This window comes from Medicago truncatula, chromosome 8, assembly GCF_003473485.1.
Source record: "Medicago truncatula cultivar Jemalong A17 chromosome 8, MtrunA17r5.0-ANR, whole genome shotgun sequence".
NCBI classification, from domain to species: domain Eukaryota; kingdom Viridiplantae; phylum Streptophyta; class Magnoliopsida; order Fabales; family Fabaceae; genus Medicago; species Medicago truncatula.
In genome coordinates, this window is record NC_053049.1 from 43,318,174 (window position 1) to 43,338,398 (window position 20,225).

General features: G+C 31.0%; 1 protein-coding gene and 1 long non-coding RNA gene across 2 annotated transcripts; both read right to left on the bottom strand.

Moving 5' to 3' along the window:
* Window positions 1-183: 183 nt before the first annotated feature.
* On the bottom strand, window positions 184-1,625 carry LOC112417095 (uncharacterized). The gene is made up of 3 exons (XR_003007582.2): window positions 935-1,625; window positions 501-647; window positions 184-360 (listed from the first exon to the last, which is right to left on the bottom strand). It is a non-coding gene; the product is annotated as an uncharacterized lncRNA (long non-coding RNA).
* A 1,918-nt stretch (window positions 1,626-3,543) lies between these two features.
* LOC11439488 (uncharacterized) lies at window positions 3,544-8,570 on the bottom strand. Its single transcript, XM_003630221.4, has 8 exons — window positions 8,411-8,570; window positions 7,062-8,116; window positions 5,992-6,042; window positions 5,800-5,907; window positions 4,425-4,520; window positions 4,128-4,226; window positions 3,988-4,047; window positions 3,544-3,896 (listed from the first exon to the last, which is right to left on the bottom strand). The coding sequence occupies exons 2-8, from the start codon at window positions 8,088-8,090 to the stop codon at window positions 3,831-3,833; spliced, it is 1,509 nt and encodes a 502-aa protein (XP_003630269.2). The 5' UTR covers window positions 8,091-8,116; window positions 8,411-8,570; the 3' UTR covers window positions 3,544-3,830.
* Between the last annotated feature and the right edge of the window lie 11,655 nt (window positions 8,571-20,225).

Consider the following 20,225-nt stretch of genomic DNA (forward strand, 5'->3'; position numbering starts at 1 on the left):
TAGTTTTCTTAATAAGCGTGAATTAGTGTTTTTTGCTTATAAATTATGACGGAGGGAGTACAATTCACCGGTTTACTGGTTAATCTTTGTTGCTTTATTTATTAGTTCACAATTCACTAGTTTACCCCCTTATTCAAAAGCAATTCATTAGATGCAAGGCCAATGCAAATAGATAAAAGGTTCCAATATGATGAAACACTAGTTTGAGAGCATGACAGTAAATCACAAACAGAGAGACAAACAAAATAAACCATGCTCTGACTTCAACTTGACATCATATGCACGGTCCAGAACTTGACAATGTATTGCATAGAAGCGAGAATGTACTACATCATATGCATCGCCTTAATATCCATACGCCTGTGTATAGATTAAAAGTAAATTCATTTTACAACAAGAAGCAACTCCTTGTTCATGTAAAACTCGGTTATTGATTATTATTATTATTATTAGTAAACAAGAGAATTGATTTTCTATAAGATGAGATACAGCAGCCATACCTCACAAATTTGATTTCTTCGTTCATCATTCTCATTTAATCCCCTATTGCATCCATCAATTCCCAGATCAATATAAACCTTCAAGTCCTTGACATATCTCTTCTCCTCATCACTGAAGGAAATATCATTCTCTATGAACTTTAGAGCCTGCGTTATGGTTTCAGTTTAAGATACATGATACAACTTGCCACACAAACAAGGTAATGTTGTATATTATCAAATGATAGATATTAGCGTAGAGGCTCCACAATGGTGGAATAACAAAATCAAAGAGGTAAACCAAAGTCAAAGACTCCTAAACAAAGCACCATGCTCCTAACCAACTCTAACAAGATTTGCCCAATGCTTGGCTCACCATGGACCATAGGCCCAAGTGTAGTGTCCTAACGCACTGTAGTGGATGAGGGTGAAATATATCAATGTAACTTGGTTACCTTCTCAAATCTTTTAGAAGCTCTTGCATATTCACGACGTCGGTGCAATGATTCCCCTTTTTCTTTCTTCTTATGAGCAGCTTCTCACTTCTCTTTATTGTTCATGTCCGAGATCTCCTTGGTATAAATGCAGCAGAAAGCGGCAATGGTATCAAACCAAAAAAATGTTGTTGAGAGACGGAAGTCAGAAAAGGGAAGAAGAGGAAAAAATAAATAAAAATAAAAGACATCATTCTTATTTAAATCCTTGCTAAACAATGTTCTAAAAACACGTGAGGAATTTGAAAATTATTCATAGAAGAGTGTAACGTTTAACCCTGCTAACCAATGCTACATATTTTCTTAGGAATCCTTAACAACCAGAGCCCTTAGAGCACAGTTAAGCATTTGACTCTTTATCGTGCCAAGAAAGGCTTTCCAAATTAACTATAGCAAGACTTCCTTGCTAAACCAAGAACATGAAAAACAGTAGAAAAATACTGAACTTGGAAATAGCATATAAACAAAAGGTAGTTCCCTGCTATGTTTTGAAATTTTATTCTATTCTTATTCTTGTGAATTTTGATAAGCAACAGCTGCTAGCTTTTCTTTTGAATAATAGAATTTTAATAACCAACATTGAAATATAATCAGTGCACAATTGCAAAGTATCATCAAGTTATGTATTTACCTTTACGAATGATACTAGCTCAATCTCGTAATACCTTGACGGAGGGGGTAAATTGACTAACGTTGTGAAATTTCAGGGGGGTAATTGAAGTTTTGTTAATTTCAGGGGGATAATTGATGAAACTTACAATTTTAGGGGGGAAATTGACTATTTACTCTTTTTTTTTTCTTTCAAAGCATTGATATCCCCTCCTCTATTAAAGTCCCAAATAAATCCTAAATGTTGTCTCAACTCTCCTCTTTGATTACACATGATTATAAATATAAATACTTTTTTAGTAATAGTGTTAGAGCTACGAAATATCCATCAATTCTCAACAATGTTTGATCTTTATTGAAAGATTTGTTCGGAATACAAGATAGAATCCCCTCTCTTAACTAGATTTTCTTCATACACAAGCGTCGATTTGTCAATTTTTATTCGACATGATATTTGGCATAATGCGAGTTAGATTGGGTGTCGCCTAAGGGGGGTGTATTAGATTAGGATTTTAAAGGACAATTTTAGCTTAAAAAAGTCTCAAAGATTTTAAAAGATTTTGTAGGATTTTAATGACTTTCATGATTTTAAAAGACTATCAGGATTTTCAATTTGGATTTCAATAGATTTACATCATAAGATTTTAAAGGATTTTATAAATTTATAAGATTTCAAAAGATTTATGAATTTTAAGGACTCGTTGAAAAGAAATAATTACAACACACACACTCTATCATAATATTCTCAATACAGACTCTTATTTTTTATTTTATTTTTATGAGATAGAAGGAGAGAGGGGGGAAGAGAGAAAGGGAGAAAAGAGAGGAGAGAGATAGTAAACTTTTAAAAGAAAAACAATCCCAAGAAATCTCATGTTTTCATGAAAGATTTTTTCTTGTTAAAATTTACTAGAAAATTCATCAAAATCCATCAAATTCAATTTATTAAACAATCCTTCGAAATTTGAATGATGTTGAATACATGAGACTTTTTTTAAATGATAAAGAGTTTTTATTGAATACCACAAGACTTTTTTTAAATTGCAAAGAGTCTTGATTGAATACCACAAAAAAAATTCATAATTAAAAAGTCTTTTAAAATCCCTTAGAATCCTAATCCAATACATTATGTGTTTTTAAATTGGACTGTAGAAAATATTCTCGCCTAATTCAACAAAAAAAAAAAAATGTGGCCCAACAGAAATATGGACCTTTCTCAAATCATAATCAAAGTTTTATGTCGATCGGAAGTATACCTCAAGACAAAATGCATACACTTCTAAAGTATACTTAAAAATCAGTTTTAGGTCGATCGGAAGTATACTGCTAGATAAAATGCAAAAAAAGCTCTCGCTTATACCATTTGGCCTGATGAACTAGGCAAAGCATCCTAGAGATGCCTGGATATCGTCGATCATTTTGCATGCATTTTATTTCGAAAAGGTTCTCAATTTCTCATACCAATACCACACATCGTGTGTTAATATATATACACACTTGTCGAGTATAACCATCCCAATGAACAATGAATTATCACCTATCAAAGTTATTAAGGATAGCTACGTCACTTTAGCACATGTGATTATTTACCTTTTTACACATCTGTCTTTATTTTGGGCGAATGTAATATCTAATGTCATGCATCCTGAAAAACACAACTAGGCAAACAAACAAGAACGAAAACCCAACATGGCCCCTTTTCATGTTGATATTCTTCTTCAGTGTCTTCTGACAACAACTCATTGTTTGGTTCAGTTAGTTAGAGTTAGAGGAGAGAGGAGCAAAATCTCTTGAAGGCCAATTTAAGCTCCACTTCAAAAGTAGAAAAGAGGGATTTCGAATATTAGTTTCGTATTTAGACTTAAATATCATTTTATTTAATGTAATCTTATCTTAAATATTATAATTGTGGAAAATGTAATTTTACTTACACCTTCCCTCAAATAAAATTTCTCCCGTTGTCAAACCAAACACTATTTTAAAATCACTTCCACCCCCTCAATTTACCTAAATGGACCCTTATTGATCAAACATGAAGCAAAGGGAACGTTCCTAAATTATTGTTCCTTTTGCATATATGAATGATAAGTTCGGTACTAGCAAAATTCCATACCTAATGTTCACAAGTAAATGCATTAGACAAACTGTACCAATTCTTCTTGGCAAATAGACATGAAAAGGACAAAAACAAAAAAATATTCAATGGAAAACAACCAGAAGCACTAAACTTAGCACATCCTCATGTCCATCACAACAAATACTTCTCGACCACAGTTCGGCCAAACTTCTCTTGGACATCCTTTGGTGTTTCAATCTGGAACAAACAAGCAATATCAACCAAAATGTCATAGGTAAAAGTTAATTGAAATGCTAGCATTACAACATCTGCAAGTTGAGTTACTAACCGCATTAAGCGCTTTGAAGACAGCCTTAACTGTATTATGAGGATTTCTTTGACCAACAACCTACGAAGACAAAAAAAAAAAATTAGAGCAAACACAAAAATTGCAGGACCATCTTCAGCTTTTTTTGGTCAGTCAGTTACCTTCGACTTGACATTCTTAAAACCAGCTAAATGTAGTATGGTTTGGACTATTCTGCCGGCCTTCATGCCAGTTGCAGTGGAAGCAGGCCAGAGATACACCTATTGAATAATACAGACGACAAGTAAAAAAAATGACAAGCATAAGACGTACAGGATAAATGCGGGCAGCATATCCTCGTTCATTACTCATTTGAGACAAGTAAAACAAAATACTTAATTTTCTTTTCTTTCATAGCAGAAAGCAACTCTGATATAAACGGGGAATTACTGGTAGAAGAAGGATACAAATTTTACTACCTTTGTCTTTTTATAAGATGTTTGTATTGCATGCGCAATTGTGTGCTCCTCGTGTCGCTCTATATAATGTAAATTCTGAAAGCACTTCTCATATGCCTGATTATATTCAAATAAACCATTATTTCAATATGATATTAAAGTTCAAAACTCTAAAACGTTAAACTGCATTAAACATGATGCACATGGGTTTATTTTAAGATGAACACATAAATGTTTGCTGAAACTTGATATTTTGGCAATAATTTTAGAAGCCAAAATTCTCAAGAATACACCAAATTTAAAACATTAGTCAAAATCAGATTTCATACTAGGTGATTAAAAAATCCTGTCAACTCATTTTGAAATTTAAAACATTAGTCAAAATCAGATTTCATACTAGGTGATTAAAAAATCCTGTCAACTCATTTTGAAAAACTTATTAAATTACATAGTTGAAAATGTAAATAATACCTGCTGGTTAGAATAGATAGAAAACCAGTTAATACACCTTCTGTAACTTGAGTTAAGAATAATAAAAAGTGGAAATTTTTAGGATACAATTTATAATGATCATCCAAGGAAAATAACTGATTTAGAGCCCGTTTGTCAAAAAAATCTATTTTTTGATCTAAAAAAATCACTTTTTTTATTTTTGTAGTGTTTGTTTTAGATTTTTAAAAAATCGATTTTGTTAAAAAAATCATTTCTAGCCTCAAAATGAAAAGCTATTTCAAGTAGCTTTTTCAAAATCTATTTTTTTCTAAACATAAGGAACTCAAGTGTAAGAGCTTCAAATCTTAAAAAATTGATTTTTATGATAGTAAACAAACAGAAATAGCTTTAAATTTTTTTAAAAATCTCTAAAAAAAATCTCTAGATTCTTTCAACTGAAAATCTTTTTTTTTTTTAAAGCTGAAACAAAAGCACCCTTAGTTTCAGCTTGTTGATACAGAAGAACGATTGAAGAAATTTGCATGCAATGCATAAGACATGGATAAGGTTTTGTGTAATAAATCATAATGCCAGATGTTTTCTATTATGCAATTCCAGTGAGAGAACAGGTGTCACAGTCACCAGCTCCAGATCCTCACAGCAATTATGAACCAAATATATCAATGACTAACCATAACCTATATCAATATAACATCTCATAATTGGCCAAAGAACAGTGCCCAATATAGCTGCCAATACAAATCTCAGAAAAACACAAATCAATAGTTTAATAAGCTTGCAACTATTAGAAAATAAATCAAAAATAGATCCATATCTCTTATGGTGGGTGGTGAAATTGCAAACATTTTCTATATTGAACACATAACGATTAAAAAAAAAAAAATTAGTGTCAAATCAACTTAAGCATGACTTGAAGCAAGACTTGATATGATATTGCTGGTACCTTACTGAGAGCATCTGGAGCTTTAGGGCCTTTGGCTTTTGCAAAACCAACAACACCATTATAGTTGCCACATGCTAACATAGCAGTATACTTAAAAATTTGTCCTCCCTAGATCATGAGAATTGAAACAACCTAAGAACATATGAGAGCAAGTGGGGAAAACATAGATGGAAGGTCGGATTTGTAGATTACCTTTGTGACTTTACAAGTTCGGTTCACATCTATCAATTTTACATCAAAACCCTGGAACCATATACAACAACCAAAACGATTATTTAACCAAAAAAAACATATAAATGGTAAGTGGGATTTAAATAAAGCAAAAACAAGAATTTGGGAGAATTAACAAACATTTATAGACACGGGTACAATAAAAGTGCACCACATATGAAACACTAAAACTCTAACCTACAAAAATGCTTTAATTTGTGTTTGATAAAAGAAAAAGAAGAAATTTTCCAACGGACAAGGTATTCACAAATTTATATAAACTTAAATCAAAATCAATGTGATATTCAAACAACAAAACAAACTAGAAAATTTACAAAACCAGTAGCCTTTTATAATTGGGACCAGAGGAAGTATTAAGTTTGTCCCCACAAAACCCTTCCTTTTTTTCCCCAAAACCCTTCTGTTTTTTCACTTATAATTGGGACCAAAGGGAGGGTTTTGGAAAAAAGGAAGTAGCAAGTGGAAGAAATAGAGTACATTGGGAGGGGAGGGCTTTGGGGGGTTAATTTTTCTTCATAATATAAAACCCTCTTCATTTGGGGGAACTAAAAAGTTGTATTGGAGGAGGGTTTTTGGGGGTTTTGAAGGGTTTATATGAATTCTTCAAATTTATTCTATGTTGTTATAATATTCTTAATATTAAAAATATATGAATCATAAACATTAGTTTATCATTCTCTAAAAAAACACTCTTTCAAAAAAGTGTGAAAGATTTCTCCATTTTTCCCACCCCCCAAAGCCCTTCCTTCCCCTCCCCTCGAAACTCCCAAACAAAGCTAAAGGTGAGAAAGTAAGAGTATATCCACCCTTCAATTCATTTAAAATGAACTGTGATTTTAACTTACTAAAACTCGAGAATTGATATACCCTATTTGCTAAACGCAGACTGCAGAGAAAAGTTTATTTATTTTACAAGAACCTTACTTGAAACTTGATATAAAATAAGTTGAGTATCATACATAATAACTTAAACAGCAATGTATTCAAAAATATCAACACCGAATCAGAAAATTAGGCAAGTGTGAAACTACCTTCCGGAAAAGTGGTCTTCTTTTCTTCTCAGTTAACTCATTTCTCTCCTCTGCAAGATCTTTGATTTCTTCCTCTAGAGCCTTACCCTTCCTTCCAAACGTATACTCAAGTTCAGCTAGCTTCTCCTCAAGTCTCTTGTCAATAACATCAAGTTTGGCCAATAATATGTTGTCTTTTTCTTTCATGTCATCAAACTCTACCTCATCATCGTTGTCAGCAGCATCTTCGTCTCCTTGAGCGGGTTTATCCTCCTTTTCAAATCCAGATTGTTCCAAGGTATCCATATTGGCCCCCCCCTGTTCTTGTTGAATGAGACCGTAATTGGCAGGGTTATCAGGATCATAAGCTTCCTTCCATTGCACCAATCTCAAAGCCCTATTAAGCTTATGCTGCAGAATAAACCTATCCTTTTGCTCCGTAACCACTTTAAGCCGATTCATGAGTTCACCAATAACCCTATACTCAGTCCGAAGCTTAAAATGCTTGTCCTCAAACTTATCAATTTTTTGCATCCATTTATAAGCATCGTCAAGCGTATCCGCTTCGGTGAAATTCTGAATCATTTCTTCATGCCTCCTGAACTTCCTTTCGAAATCATCAACCTTCTTCTGATTAGCATCCAGATCTTCCTCATCATCACTATCAGAATCAGTCGGCTCTTCATATCGGTTCAATTCCGAGGTTTCCTTAAGCTTCTCCTTTTCAAGCTTCTCAATGAGAGAACTTACACCCATGTAATCATAACCATCCTCAGTCTCGGCATCAATGTCGGCAGTGTCTAAACCAGCCCTTAATCTCTCATTCTTCTCTCTCAACCTATCCTTCTCCACCTCCTTAAGAAGTTCCATCACTACTCTGGCATCAGAAGCAGTGGAATAGAGACTCTTGCCATGAAAATGGGAACATGAAGGTAATGTAGTGGCTGCATACCCTAAAGGTGATCTTACGGAGTTCCGAAACACATTGGTTGCACTTGCAGATCTTAATATCTTCGTAAAACTGTGTCTACCATACTGAATATAACCCATTCAGATTGATGCTACTCTATTTTTCTCTGCGTCAAAACACATAAAGTTCGGTTGAAGCATTTTATCAAACAGAAAACAAGCATTGTATAATGTGGCACAAAAACAGAAATACGAATTAACTTTATCAATGGAAGCGTGCATCTCAACAATGGAAAAAATAAAATCAAAGTTTCATTATTAATTTATTATCCAATGAAAATGAAAAGTACTTAGTTGAACATTTCTGTGTCAACAAAACAAATGAAAGATGAAAAAAGGAAGAAGAGAAGGTAAATCGGAAAAATAAAAGAGAAAAGGAAAAAGATGGACGAAGTTCTCACTGTTTACGGCGGACGAAGACCAACTTCGCATGTATTTTCCGGCGAGGTTCTCGTTTTCCGGCCAGCGTTTGGTTTGAGTTCAGCGTGAATCCAACTAGACTAGTTTCTGATGGAACAAAGGGTAAAGCAGCTGCATTTTTTTGTTGAAATGGGGTTTTATTTTTTTTTTGTAAATGGTGATGGGCCTCCTCAAAATCAAATGAATTGGGTTTCAGTGTTAAAAATCACATTTTATTTTGTGAATTTCTTTTCCCACCCTACCATCTTTTCACGCGACCTCTGCAATTCCCTTGTTCAGTTTTTAAAATACTAATTCAGTTTTTAAATTTATTTTTCATAGACGGGAATTTTTATTTTTTTTGAAAACATAATCAGAAGTATAGTAAAAATTAACATGAAGGGAAGCGAGGTTATATCTAATATAACCGTTTTTTAGACAATTATTTTGAAAGGTTTAGACAAATTTTATTAGTTGTTATATTAAATAAAGGTGGATTCTAAGGTGAAGAAGTTATTAAGTCTCTCACGGATGTACCATCAATAATATATCCTTAAATCTTTTTAAAACAAATGAAGGGTTCAGATTTATTGATAATAAAAGAGTAACACCTATACTTTGTCCCACTCAACCTTTGCTCTTTTCGTTTTCACAACAAAACCTTCCATGTTCACTTGCAGGTTCATCGATTTTGTTTGGGAGAGAATATGAACCTAGCAAGATTTGAGGAAAATGAACCTTGGAAGCGGTTTTTGTGCAAGGAAAACTATGGAAAACAATTACATCCATGACGTGGAGAGGACCATTCATTCATTAGGTTAGAAGTAGATGACTTGATGTTGGAACACTTGGCTTTCCTCTCTCCAATGCTGCATATCAAAATCTGTTTTGGGATAGTTATCTTTGCTTTTTTTTTTTTTTTTATATTCCATGAAATTGGAGATTTTAACTTTTAGGGATTTAGATCAAGACTCTCTAAGAACTAATTTACAACATCAAAAGAATTGTTTGGGATTTTTTTTTTATCAATCCTTAACACTGGAGGAGGAAGACTAGGAGAGAAGGATTGGATCTTTCCTGCCATGGATGAATATATGAGAATAGCGAAGGTTTTGTTGGGAAGAAGAAGAGGAAGGGAAAAAAGAGCAAGGATTGGGTGAAACATAACATGTGTTCCTATGTTGTTATCAACAAATCTAAACCCTTAATTTCATTTAACAAATCTAAGAGTATATTATTGATGGTACACCAATGAGGGACTTAATTACTTCATCATCTTAGAATCCAAATGAATTTGTATACTATTTTATGATATAAAAGTTATAAGCAAGCACAAAATTTTATTAAAGTGAAAACAATCATGATAGTTTATAAATTAACTACGTACGCAGCTAGTTTGGCATAAGTTGTATAATAATAAAGTTGTAGTCCTAATTTTTCTTTTTGAGAGGAATAAAGTTATACTATTGAATAGCATGTTAATTCAGGCACATAAAAATTATGTCAAGTGGATACGGGTTGACTTGAGTACTAATCAATGGATTTTGCTACGATAGACACAATTCAGAAGACGTACAAGTTGGTTTGCAAAACTCCATAGTAGATAAGAAAGTTGACATATTTGTGTTGTGTGTGCGTGTGGTGATTGTACGGTTAGGTTAAGATCCACACTACTCCATTTATTTCCTCAACTACGCAGCCTACAAATATACCGCTGCTAGCAGCTTAGGTTGGTACCATCTACTAGCTCAGCTCAGTAACTGACTAGACTAGTTAAATTGCTAACAACATCAAAAAATTTAAGTAAGTTTTATTTTTGTTACGTGGGGTTATGAAATTAAATTGCAACCAACACATAATTCTATATCACACCCTTTGAACCACCTCACAATGTAAGAAAAGATGTACCTCTCTTTCGTCTCTCCTACCACATAAAACACAATTTTTGGAGCTCTCTACATCCAAAACTCGTCTTAACGTTAAGTTTACCAAAGTGGGAATATGATTAAGAAGCATAGTCCAAACAAAAGCCACAACCTTAGACGGTGCTCTTCTCTTCTAAAGATACCCGAACACCACTTCTTCACCTCTAGTCACCATCACCCTCTAACAAAAACAATCTCTCAAGCAACTTATAGCAGGACTTCACCGAAAAAACTCCACCATCCCCCCGCCTCCAAACCCACTCATCATCCCCTTCTACTAACCTCACATCATTCAACCGACCCAACAAATTTTGTGAGATCTTCGTTTCCCAAACAAAAAGTTTTTTACGCCACCTGAGCTCCCAAATCCTCCCTCCATTTCTCTTATTCCACAAATCACCCATAGTAACATCTCGTTGGTTTGAAATGGAAAAAGATGTGGGAAAAGATCTCGAAGGGCGCCCCACCCCCAAAAAGCTTGTACCCATTTCATCTCCTACTTTTCTCACCACCTCCGTTTTGAATTAATTCGCACCACCACTACCATCCGAGTTCATCAAATCCTTCCACCAATTGGAGGCAAAATTTGGCCAAACCTCACCGACCATCTTCCCAACTCTACCGACAATTGAATTATATAATGTGCATTTTTAAATAAGTAAATAGTATTATGCTAAAATATCAAAAATATGTTTTTTTATGTATGTATAATTAAATTCTAATATCTTCGTCCTTAGATATAAGATCCTTTTGTGAAAAACACGAAATTAATAAAGTTGATTGTTGAATTACTTTTATTGACCATTGCTATGGTTTTTGCATGTTTACCCTTTATGAGAGAAATTCAATTAACGTTTTCATGAAAAAGTTATCACCTACCGCAAAACAAAATATGTAATATAAAGGCAAAATTACACTTTTAGTCCCTTAACTTAATTTCAGGTAACAGTTTGGTCCTTTACCTTTTTTTTTCATTTCAATTTGGTCTTTTTTGTCCATTTTCATACACATTTTCAAGCTTCAAATCTAATATTCTTATGCAAACATAGACGAGGATCATAGATTTGAAGACTGAAAGACCATAAGAAAATAAAATCATGAATTTTAAGCTTAAAATTTCATATGAAAATGGACAATAAGGACCAAATTGAAATGAAAAAAGATAAAGGACCAAACTGTTACCTGAAATTAAGTTAAGGGATTAAAAGTGTAATTTTGCCTAACATAAATAGGGGTATAATGGTAAAGAAATGATAATGCACATTGAAATTTGAAGTGAGTCATAAAAAAGGGAAAAAGAACAAACTGATAAGGGTCTTATAATTAAGGATGGATGTAATATTTATTTTGGGTTGTGTTTAAGCATATGGTGCTTGTGTAAAGGCTCAGCGGCGCAGTTTGTTGTTCGTTTGTCTTCCATTCATTTGTAATTATTTTTTCGTATATTTTTATACTATATATAAAGAAATTACACTATTTTGAGCTGGTTTTTTCTCCTTTTAATTATACCCTTAAACAAATTTGACAATATGAATGTTATTTTGTTAGTGATATTCAAAAAGATAATAATTTATATTATATTGAATATATTTTTCTGAAAGATATTATATTTGTTATATTGTTGGTATCATTGAAAAAATAAGTATAATTTATTACAATATAAAAGGGCAAAATATCCATTATATATACCTATAATTTTAATGAAAATCAAATTAGTTTTAATAAGATTTTCATAAAGTTTGTAACTTATACTCATGAGTGCTATAAGAAAAGCGGATAAACGAGCACGGAGTGCCCGTCTAAACTCTGGTATATACTCCCTTCGATCACTATTATTATAAGTAAAAGTCTATTTTTTAAATACATTGAATAATTAATATATATGATTATAATATAGACTAAATACATTAGTTATTAAATTTATTTGAAAAATGATGTTTTGTTTATAAGACTGGTCGTTGACACCAAATTTTATCCGTTGATTTTATTTGATCCAAAGGCTAATATTTATTGACTTAAGACTATCATATATCATATGCTCTTGTGATTTTCATTTGCTAATTTATTCTACATATTTCTCTCTCTAATTACTCGTGATTTCAATTCCATTAAATACTTTTGTTTTGAATGTTCGGCAAACATTTCACAAAACAAAAGTACTTATTTTCCCTTTGATGAATGATATTTGTACAACCAATCTTAAACAACTTTTGTGACAACCACTTTTCTTCTATTCTTATTGGATATGAGAGAGAATAAAAACACATTTGGGTATGAGAGAGATAGTTATTTCAAAAATTGTCAAATAATGGTTGTACAATATCATTTCCCTTTCCCTTTTGTTCTACTGCCAATGTCATTGCCAACCTTCCTATTTGTTTTTCATAACAAGGATCTGAGACTAACAACTCATCTATTCTATTAATTATTAACTATTTAATAAAGTTAATGCCATATGAATTTTCAATTTTGCCCTTTGAAGGGGCAATTTGGTAATTTAATTATTCCTTAACTTTGGAGAGTGCCACCTCATCCATATTAATTTTCCTTTTTTTATTTATTTTATATTATTTTCTTTATTATTTAATGTTTATTTTATAAGAATAAAAATAATCCTAAATTCAGTTGCTTCTACATTGTCGTTGTGGGAGATTAAGGTATCGTTTCACCCGAATTTTTTCCAACTTCTCAACATTTTTAAAGAGAAGTTAGGCCAAACATAACTTTGGCCAAAAGTTGTTGAATGCTACTTCAAAAAACTACTTCTCGATAATTTATTTCACAAGCATCTCTCTTCAATTTACATTGAGAACCTATTCTTTTATTTTTTTAATATTATATTTCAATATTTTTTTTTTCTTCCACTTAATTTTTTTTGAACTGTTCCATGTAATTTTTTTTAAGGAGGTTCATCTTAATTTTATTACCCTTTTTTCAGAGGAATTTTATTATCTTTTTATCACTTATATATTTAATTTCAATACCGTTTAATCATCACAACCTCATAAATATTTTTATTCACGTTGTCATTTAACGATACCAAATATTTTTATTCTCTTTCTTCAACCTCGCTAATATACACACACATTAACATTTAGAGTAGTAATTTATGTGTGTCTGTTTTTTTGTTACGCTAATGCGTATAATATTTTTTGGCGTTGCATAATGCGTATGATTATTTTTATAATTTTTTTTTAATTAAAAGTAAAATTGTAGATGTCTTTATACTTTTATATATATATATATATATATATATATATATATATATATATATATATATATATTACACCTTTATATTGTAACAAACTATGCATATCTTTTTTATTATTGGAAAAAGCTAAACATATCTGTTTCCATTAGACCAACAATGTAACACATATAATATCATATAATATATAAATTCTTATATTTTTGAAAGACACCAAAAATATGGTATTCTTATAAAAAAAAATTGTTATAGAGTAAAATTGAAATAAAAAAAACCAACTATTTTGATATTATTTATGTTATTATTTTAGACTCCTTAAATTGTTTATCCTATTCAAATATTTAACAAGTCATTTATATGATGATACAAATTTGTATTCATGTTAACAAAATAAACGTTACTGAGTAAATATAGTATTTGTAAAAAAAAATATCTTTTATTTTTAAACATTTTTAGCCTTCAGAAAATATTTGAAACATTTTATTTATTTATTATGTTAATTCATAATAAATTCAAAATTTTGTCATGTGATCTTAGCTCAGTTGATAGAAACAATGCATAAATATATGTCAAGTCCGGAGTTCGAACCCTGGACACCATAACAAAATAATAAATTCAAATTTTGTACAATATTTTGCCAAACAACATTTAACTTTAAAATAGTTTTAAAACTTAAAAAATAAAGAAACCAAACAACTTTATCTTCTTTCTTAAATGCCTTTATTTTAACTTTGTTTTGAAGTAACTTTTAGACCATAAAAAACCTTGGCCTAACGGTATCTAAGTTCAGCTGGGAACTTTGTACACTTTCTTCTTCATAAGAGGTCATTTTCTTCTTTTTTCTTCTTCATGGTTTTGAGACCATGCATGACTTGAGTTGACTGGTTTTTATGGCTTGAGGAGGTCATTTTTCGACATTCTTTAGTTTTTGCTTCATCATAGGTAGTTTTCTTCCTTTTTTCACGATTCTGCATTAAGGTTTTTTTTTTGTTTTTTTTTTTTTTCAATTGTTAGTGGATTATGTACAATAAATTGTTATGTTGCATGACTGTAGAAAAATTTTCCTTTGTCATGTGGAGTATAATAGAGGTCATGATGATTGAATTTTAGATCATGGTAAGGTTTTGACACAATTGTTATTTTACCTTCTGGTACTGTAGTTGAAAATAAATTGATGCATGTGAGTTATTTTAGTTTTTGTGAGTAATCCTAAAGCTGTAACAGTTTTCATATTTGGTTTATTTTTTCCTATATCATTGAGCCATACGAAAGTTGATTGGTGTAAAAAAAAATTGGTTGCATCATTGAGGTCCAGAAAGTTGATGATACATAAATTTGTGCATTTATGATCATGTTGATTTGATGATACAAAAATTAATCATATAGAAATATGTTAGCTTCTTTCGATATCAGAATGAACAAAGAGAATAAAATTAAATGATGTATTATTGTATTTCTATATAGGACTTTCAATGTCAAAAGATTATGACTACATTAAAGATCTCAAAAATGATTTGCAAATTTGAAAAATAGGATATGGGTTCTTGGATTGTGATTGGTAGTAATGATAATCAACATCTGAAGCTCATTATTTGTGATGCAAAAGTTAGATGAGTTAGTTAAGATTTGTTGTAACTTCCTTTATGATTTATCAATGTTACTTATTAGTGTACATTTTGATTTATTTATATTTTTTGGTTTCTTTCTCGGATTTAGGGTGATCGAGTTCATGTAATAACTCGATAAAGAGAATTGGAGCATTGAAAGGCTTTGATCGAGGAAAACAAGACTTATACTTTGTATAATTGTCATGCGTTTGATAATGACATTGCATTTAATCCCTTTAAGGTTGTTTTTGGTTTTGGTACAAAGGTGCAGAAGTATGAAAAGTTAACTAACATTTTTACTCATGAATTTCGCTTTAAGTCATTTAAGAAAATTCAAGATGGAAAATTCAAAACTGACGTTTTATATGATATAGTTACGTGCTTTAGTTTATTTCTGTGTTTTATCCGATTATAGTGTTCTTATAGATGTAAAAAAAAAAAAAAAAAGAAATCATCGGGCTTCTTCACGAGATTGTCAAAACAACGCCAATTGAGACTGGAAAGAAACCGTATACGAATATTGTGTTGAAAGATAAAAGGTATTATTTTCTAATTTGTCAGCATTAGAAGATAAATTTTGTATAAGTTTGATAATGATCTGAAATATGTATTTCCTTATGCAGTGGGAATATGGTTGGATTAACACTATGGGAAAAATACTTTGTAGCTTTATCATTTACCATCTATTTACCTTGAGTTCTTTGCTTCCATTTTGTAGTCAATAACAATCAAAATATATGTAACAATTGGTCAGGTTCGAGACTGCTTATCAACCTCCATTATCCAGTTATTGAGAAGTTTAAGATTTAGTAAGTTTGCATTATGATTTCACAATATAGTATTAGAGTAACTTATTATTTCACAATCTGATTTGATTGTTTATTGACCATATTTCTTGAATTCTTGTCGTGACCTTAACACTTCTCAAGCTCAAAGTCAAAGCTTCAGTCAGAACTTAAGTCAGAGTTCGGCTTCTTCTCAACGTGCTTCGTACAACGATTTTTTCAATCCGTCTCAAGTTAGGCCAATTGTGCAATTTATAAATTTAATCAAGGTCTGCTTTTTTTATGCACAAACATGCTTTGAGTTATTTTACGCACAAATTTAAAATACATATTGCATTATTCTTTATTTCATGTGCATAATTTTTGTTAGGATACATACTGCATCACTATTTGGAAAACAACTAAATTCAATCCTAATCAATTTGGATGGTATTATGAGAGTTGCACCAAATGTTAGAAGACATCAATGTCAAATGGTTCTAGCTATAAATGCGCATGCGGGAGTGAAGCTTAATTTCCATTTGTTTCAACAATGTTAATTGGCGAACGGGGTACATATAATCCACATTCATGCATTTATCTAGACTTTATAGGAAGATAAATTAGAAGTCGTGGTACATTTTCTTTAGCTTAAAATCAATTATGCTACATTCATTTTATAAATTTTATGTAACTATATTCGCATACATCTTATCCATGTTAATATGCATTAGACTAATATTGTCGTTATTTTTCTGTTTAGCATTTCCCAAACGAGGTGTCAAGAAATTTTTTGAAAGAAAAGCGCAAAACAATAACTCTCATTGATGACCAAACACAGAGAAAGTATAAGTGTCGCCTCATTGCCGCCGAAAGAGCAAGCTATGAAAAATACTTGGGTGGGCAGTGGTTCAATTTCTGTAGAGAACGTGTGATGGAAGAAGGTGGTAAACTCATCTTTGATCTCGAAAAGTCATCGAAGAACTTGCACGTTCGAGTTGTTGCAAAATAGATCTTTGTTGCTAAACTATTTGAACTTCTATTATTTTGGCGCATCGCCTTGGACTGTAATCGTAATCTATCTTGACTTTGGGATGCCATTTGTTCTTTTCATTTTATCTGATGTAAATATTGGCAAAAATCCCTTTTTGGTTAGTTTATGACACTTGCAATCTCTTTTATAAACCTAACTATTATGTAACGTTAATCTGCACATTGTTGGTTCCTTCATTGGTTTCAATTAGTATCATGTTAATTATAACGTTGTTTTCCTAATCTCTTGAACAAAATAGAACGTGCTCTTTTCCTACATCAAATCTTCATAATGTTTTGGTAAATGTTTTAGAAATGTACGTATAGCTGATATTTGTGCAATATGCTTGCTTGATTTTCACATTTATGAACGGCAACAATTTCTTAGGAAAATGCAATTATTTTCCTTAATTTGTTCATTTCTCCTTTATAACAAAGTTTTTTTAAAAATACAATAAAAGTGATTTATTTAGAATATCCGAGTTTGTGCAATATTTATTAATTTACTCATTTTTTTCTTTGGAACTAATTTTTTATAAGATAAGTTATTCAACCTGTGCAAAGCACGGGTTTGTAACTAGTTTTGTTATAAAAAAAAAACTAACAACTCATCTTTTATCTTTTCTTCTTCTTAATATTATGCTATTCAAGATGGCCTCTTGTTTTTCTTAAAGTTTTATTCTTCGAAGACAAATGTAAATGTGTTCCAGAACTGCAAAACCATATTAATAAGAAGAATATGAGGTTGAATGTACCAACAAATTCTACTGGCTGACTCTGTTATATGAATAATTTTCTTGTAATCAAAACCCATATTGATTCACACAGGTTATTTGAGAATTCAGAACGCATATGTTGCAATTTTTATTATTTACTTTGGCAAGAAAAGTTTAAATTGATATGGGGCTTCTCAAAAATACACAAATTAAAATAAGATAGAACGAAAAACAATTTAAAAATTAATATGACACAGATCATGCCAGTTGCAACTTCAAATATTCAAACAGGAAAATGGCAACGAAGTATCCCATTGATTTTGAGAAAAGAGAGATATCCATAGAACAAATTAGGAAATAAAGATCACAATAGGATATGGTACATGATATAGTTTTAACTCTTAAGTGAACAAATATTAGCCTTTGGATCAAATAAAATCAATAGATAAAATTTGGTGTCAACGAATCCGTTGACATCAAATCTCAACCATCTATTTTATTTAATCAAAGGTCTATAATCGCTTGTTCACCGAATAAACTTAAATTTACAACACAACATTTTCCTCATTTTTTTTTGTTTGCAAAACAATATTATTGTACTCTTTCTTTTCTTCTCTAAAATTTGACGTCCTCACACCAACCCAACAATAAACTTGTTTGGATACAATTCCTCATGAAGATATTTTATGTCAAATTTATTAAAGTGATTGCAATATGAGCACGGTAATGAACTTGGGGATATTTTGGAAGGGTTTGTCTCTAACGGTGGACTTTTAGGAGTGAAAATCGAGTTTATAAAATGTTGTCGCTCATTGTAATTGCATGATCTGAAAACTTGATGAAAGGTTCCTTATCGTAATTGCATGATCTGAAAATTTGATGAAAGTTGCATGCTATATGGATATGGATGCATATAATCAATCTTATTGTTTTGATGGATTGAAACCCCCCCTCCCCTTTTTTTTAACAGAATGAAGAATGAAAACCCTTTAAATTTTAATTGAGTTGGTAGTTTACTCGTTTACTTTGGTGAACAACAAATCCAAAATTGGTAGTTTGTCGTACACATGATTCCAGGAGAATAAAACGAATCTGGCTGTCAGCGCATTAGAGGAGAAAAGGTGCAGCTGTGTCGATTTAACAAAAGGAAAATGCTAACAGGTGTCCCAGATACTAGTTAAGGATAATAAAAAGGGAAATTATATGTTAATTATTGTATTGAAAATTATTTAATTAATTCATAAATAAGTCAACAAAACTTTCTTTTATGATAAAAATTTCCTTTTTTTGTATGCTTAACCGGTGCCCCCGGGGCACCGGTTAACCCGTTGACACTTGACACCAAATTTTATCCATTGATCTTATTTTATTCGTTCACTCATATAGAAATATTGCAATTATACGATATGACATTAAAAAAACTCATTCTATAAATTTATTTATTGACAACTTTGGTGACAATCTTGTTTTTTTTTTATTGATCAAAAACAATGAAAAAAAAATATAACATGATCTCAGCAAGAGAGAAAATTATTAAAAAATTAGGCCCCGTTTGGATTGGCTTATTTTGAGCTTATGTGGGCTTATCTACTCCCATAAGCCTTTTTAAAGGTGTTTGGGTAAATAAATAAAAATAGCTTATCATAGTTTCATAAGCTGCTTATGCCATATTTTAATAAGTCTAAATTTTCAGCTTACCCTCTGGCTTAACAAGGAGCTTATGAATTTATGTAACCTCCTTCGATTCTCTCTGGATCCACCTTTTCAAAACATATATTTTAATTATAATGTTCGCTATCTTTAGCGGTGCATGTAACAAAATTACTATATACTTATCTTACTAAATTAACACACGTAACAAATATATTTTCTTTTAAGAAAATTTTTTATTATTTTTTTGTTACGTAATAAAATGAAACTGAATATTAATATTTTTCTTATATGAATATTTTTTTGTTACGTAACTATATACTTATCTAATGTTAATTTTGTCTTATATAAATATTGATATTTTTTTAAGGACGAATATCGATTATACTATATATATAATTATAATATTGTTTTTTACATCTTGATTTTTTATCAAAAAAATAATGATAATTGTGGTTCAATTTTTTGATTTTTTTTGTTAAATTAAAAATATTTAAAAATTCGATAATTGCTTATGTAATGTCACATCTAAACATTTCAATTTATGTAAGTACTTTTTAGTGTACATATCCAAACATAAATAGCTTATCAAATATAAGAGCTTATGATGTAAGCTCTAATGTTATAAGCCCTTATGCTATAAGCATCTATATAAATTGTTTATCCAAACGAGATCTTAAAGTAAAATAGTTGTACAAATATCATTATTTATAAAAGAAAAAACAATAATGAATTGATTAGAAAACAAATCCAAACGGACAGATGAATTGATTAGAAAACAAATACTTATTAAGTGTGTATTTGTTGGAGAAGACGTACGTCATATTGAGGTGGGTGAGTGATATTGGCGACGGGATAACTGACGTATGTGTACATCACATCTCCGCAGGAGCACCCCATGATTACAACTTGAGT

Bases quoted from the DNA above. Each gene is read 5' to 3' on its own strand.
- LOC11439488 (XM_003630221.4), bottom strand. From the start codon at position 8,090: ATGGGTTATATTCAGTATGGTAGACACAGTTTTACGAAGATATTAAGA. The intron at 6,043-7,061 runs GTAGTTTCACAC...ATATGGTTCCAG, and splicing joins GAAGACCACTTTTCCGGAAG to GGTTTTGATGTAAAATTGAT. The intron at 3,897-3,987 runs GTTAGTAACTCA...TGTTTGTTCCAG, and splicing joins TCTTCAAAGCGCTTAATGCG to ATTGAAACACCAAAGGATGT.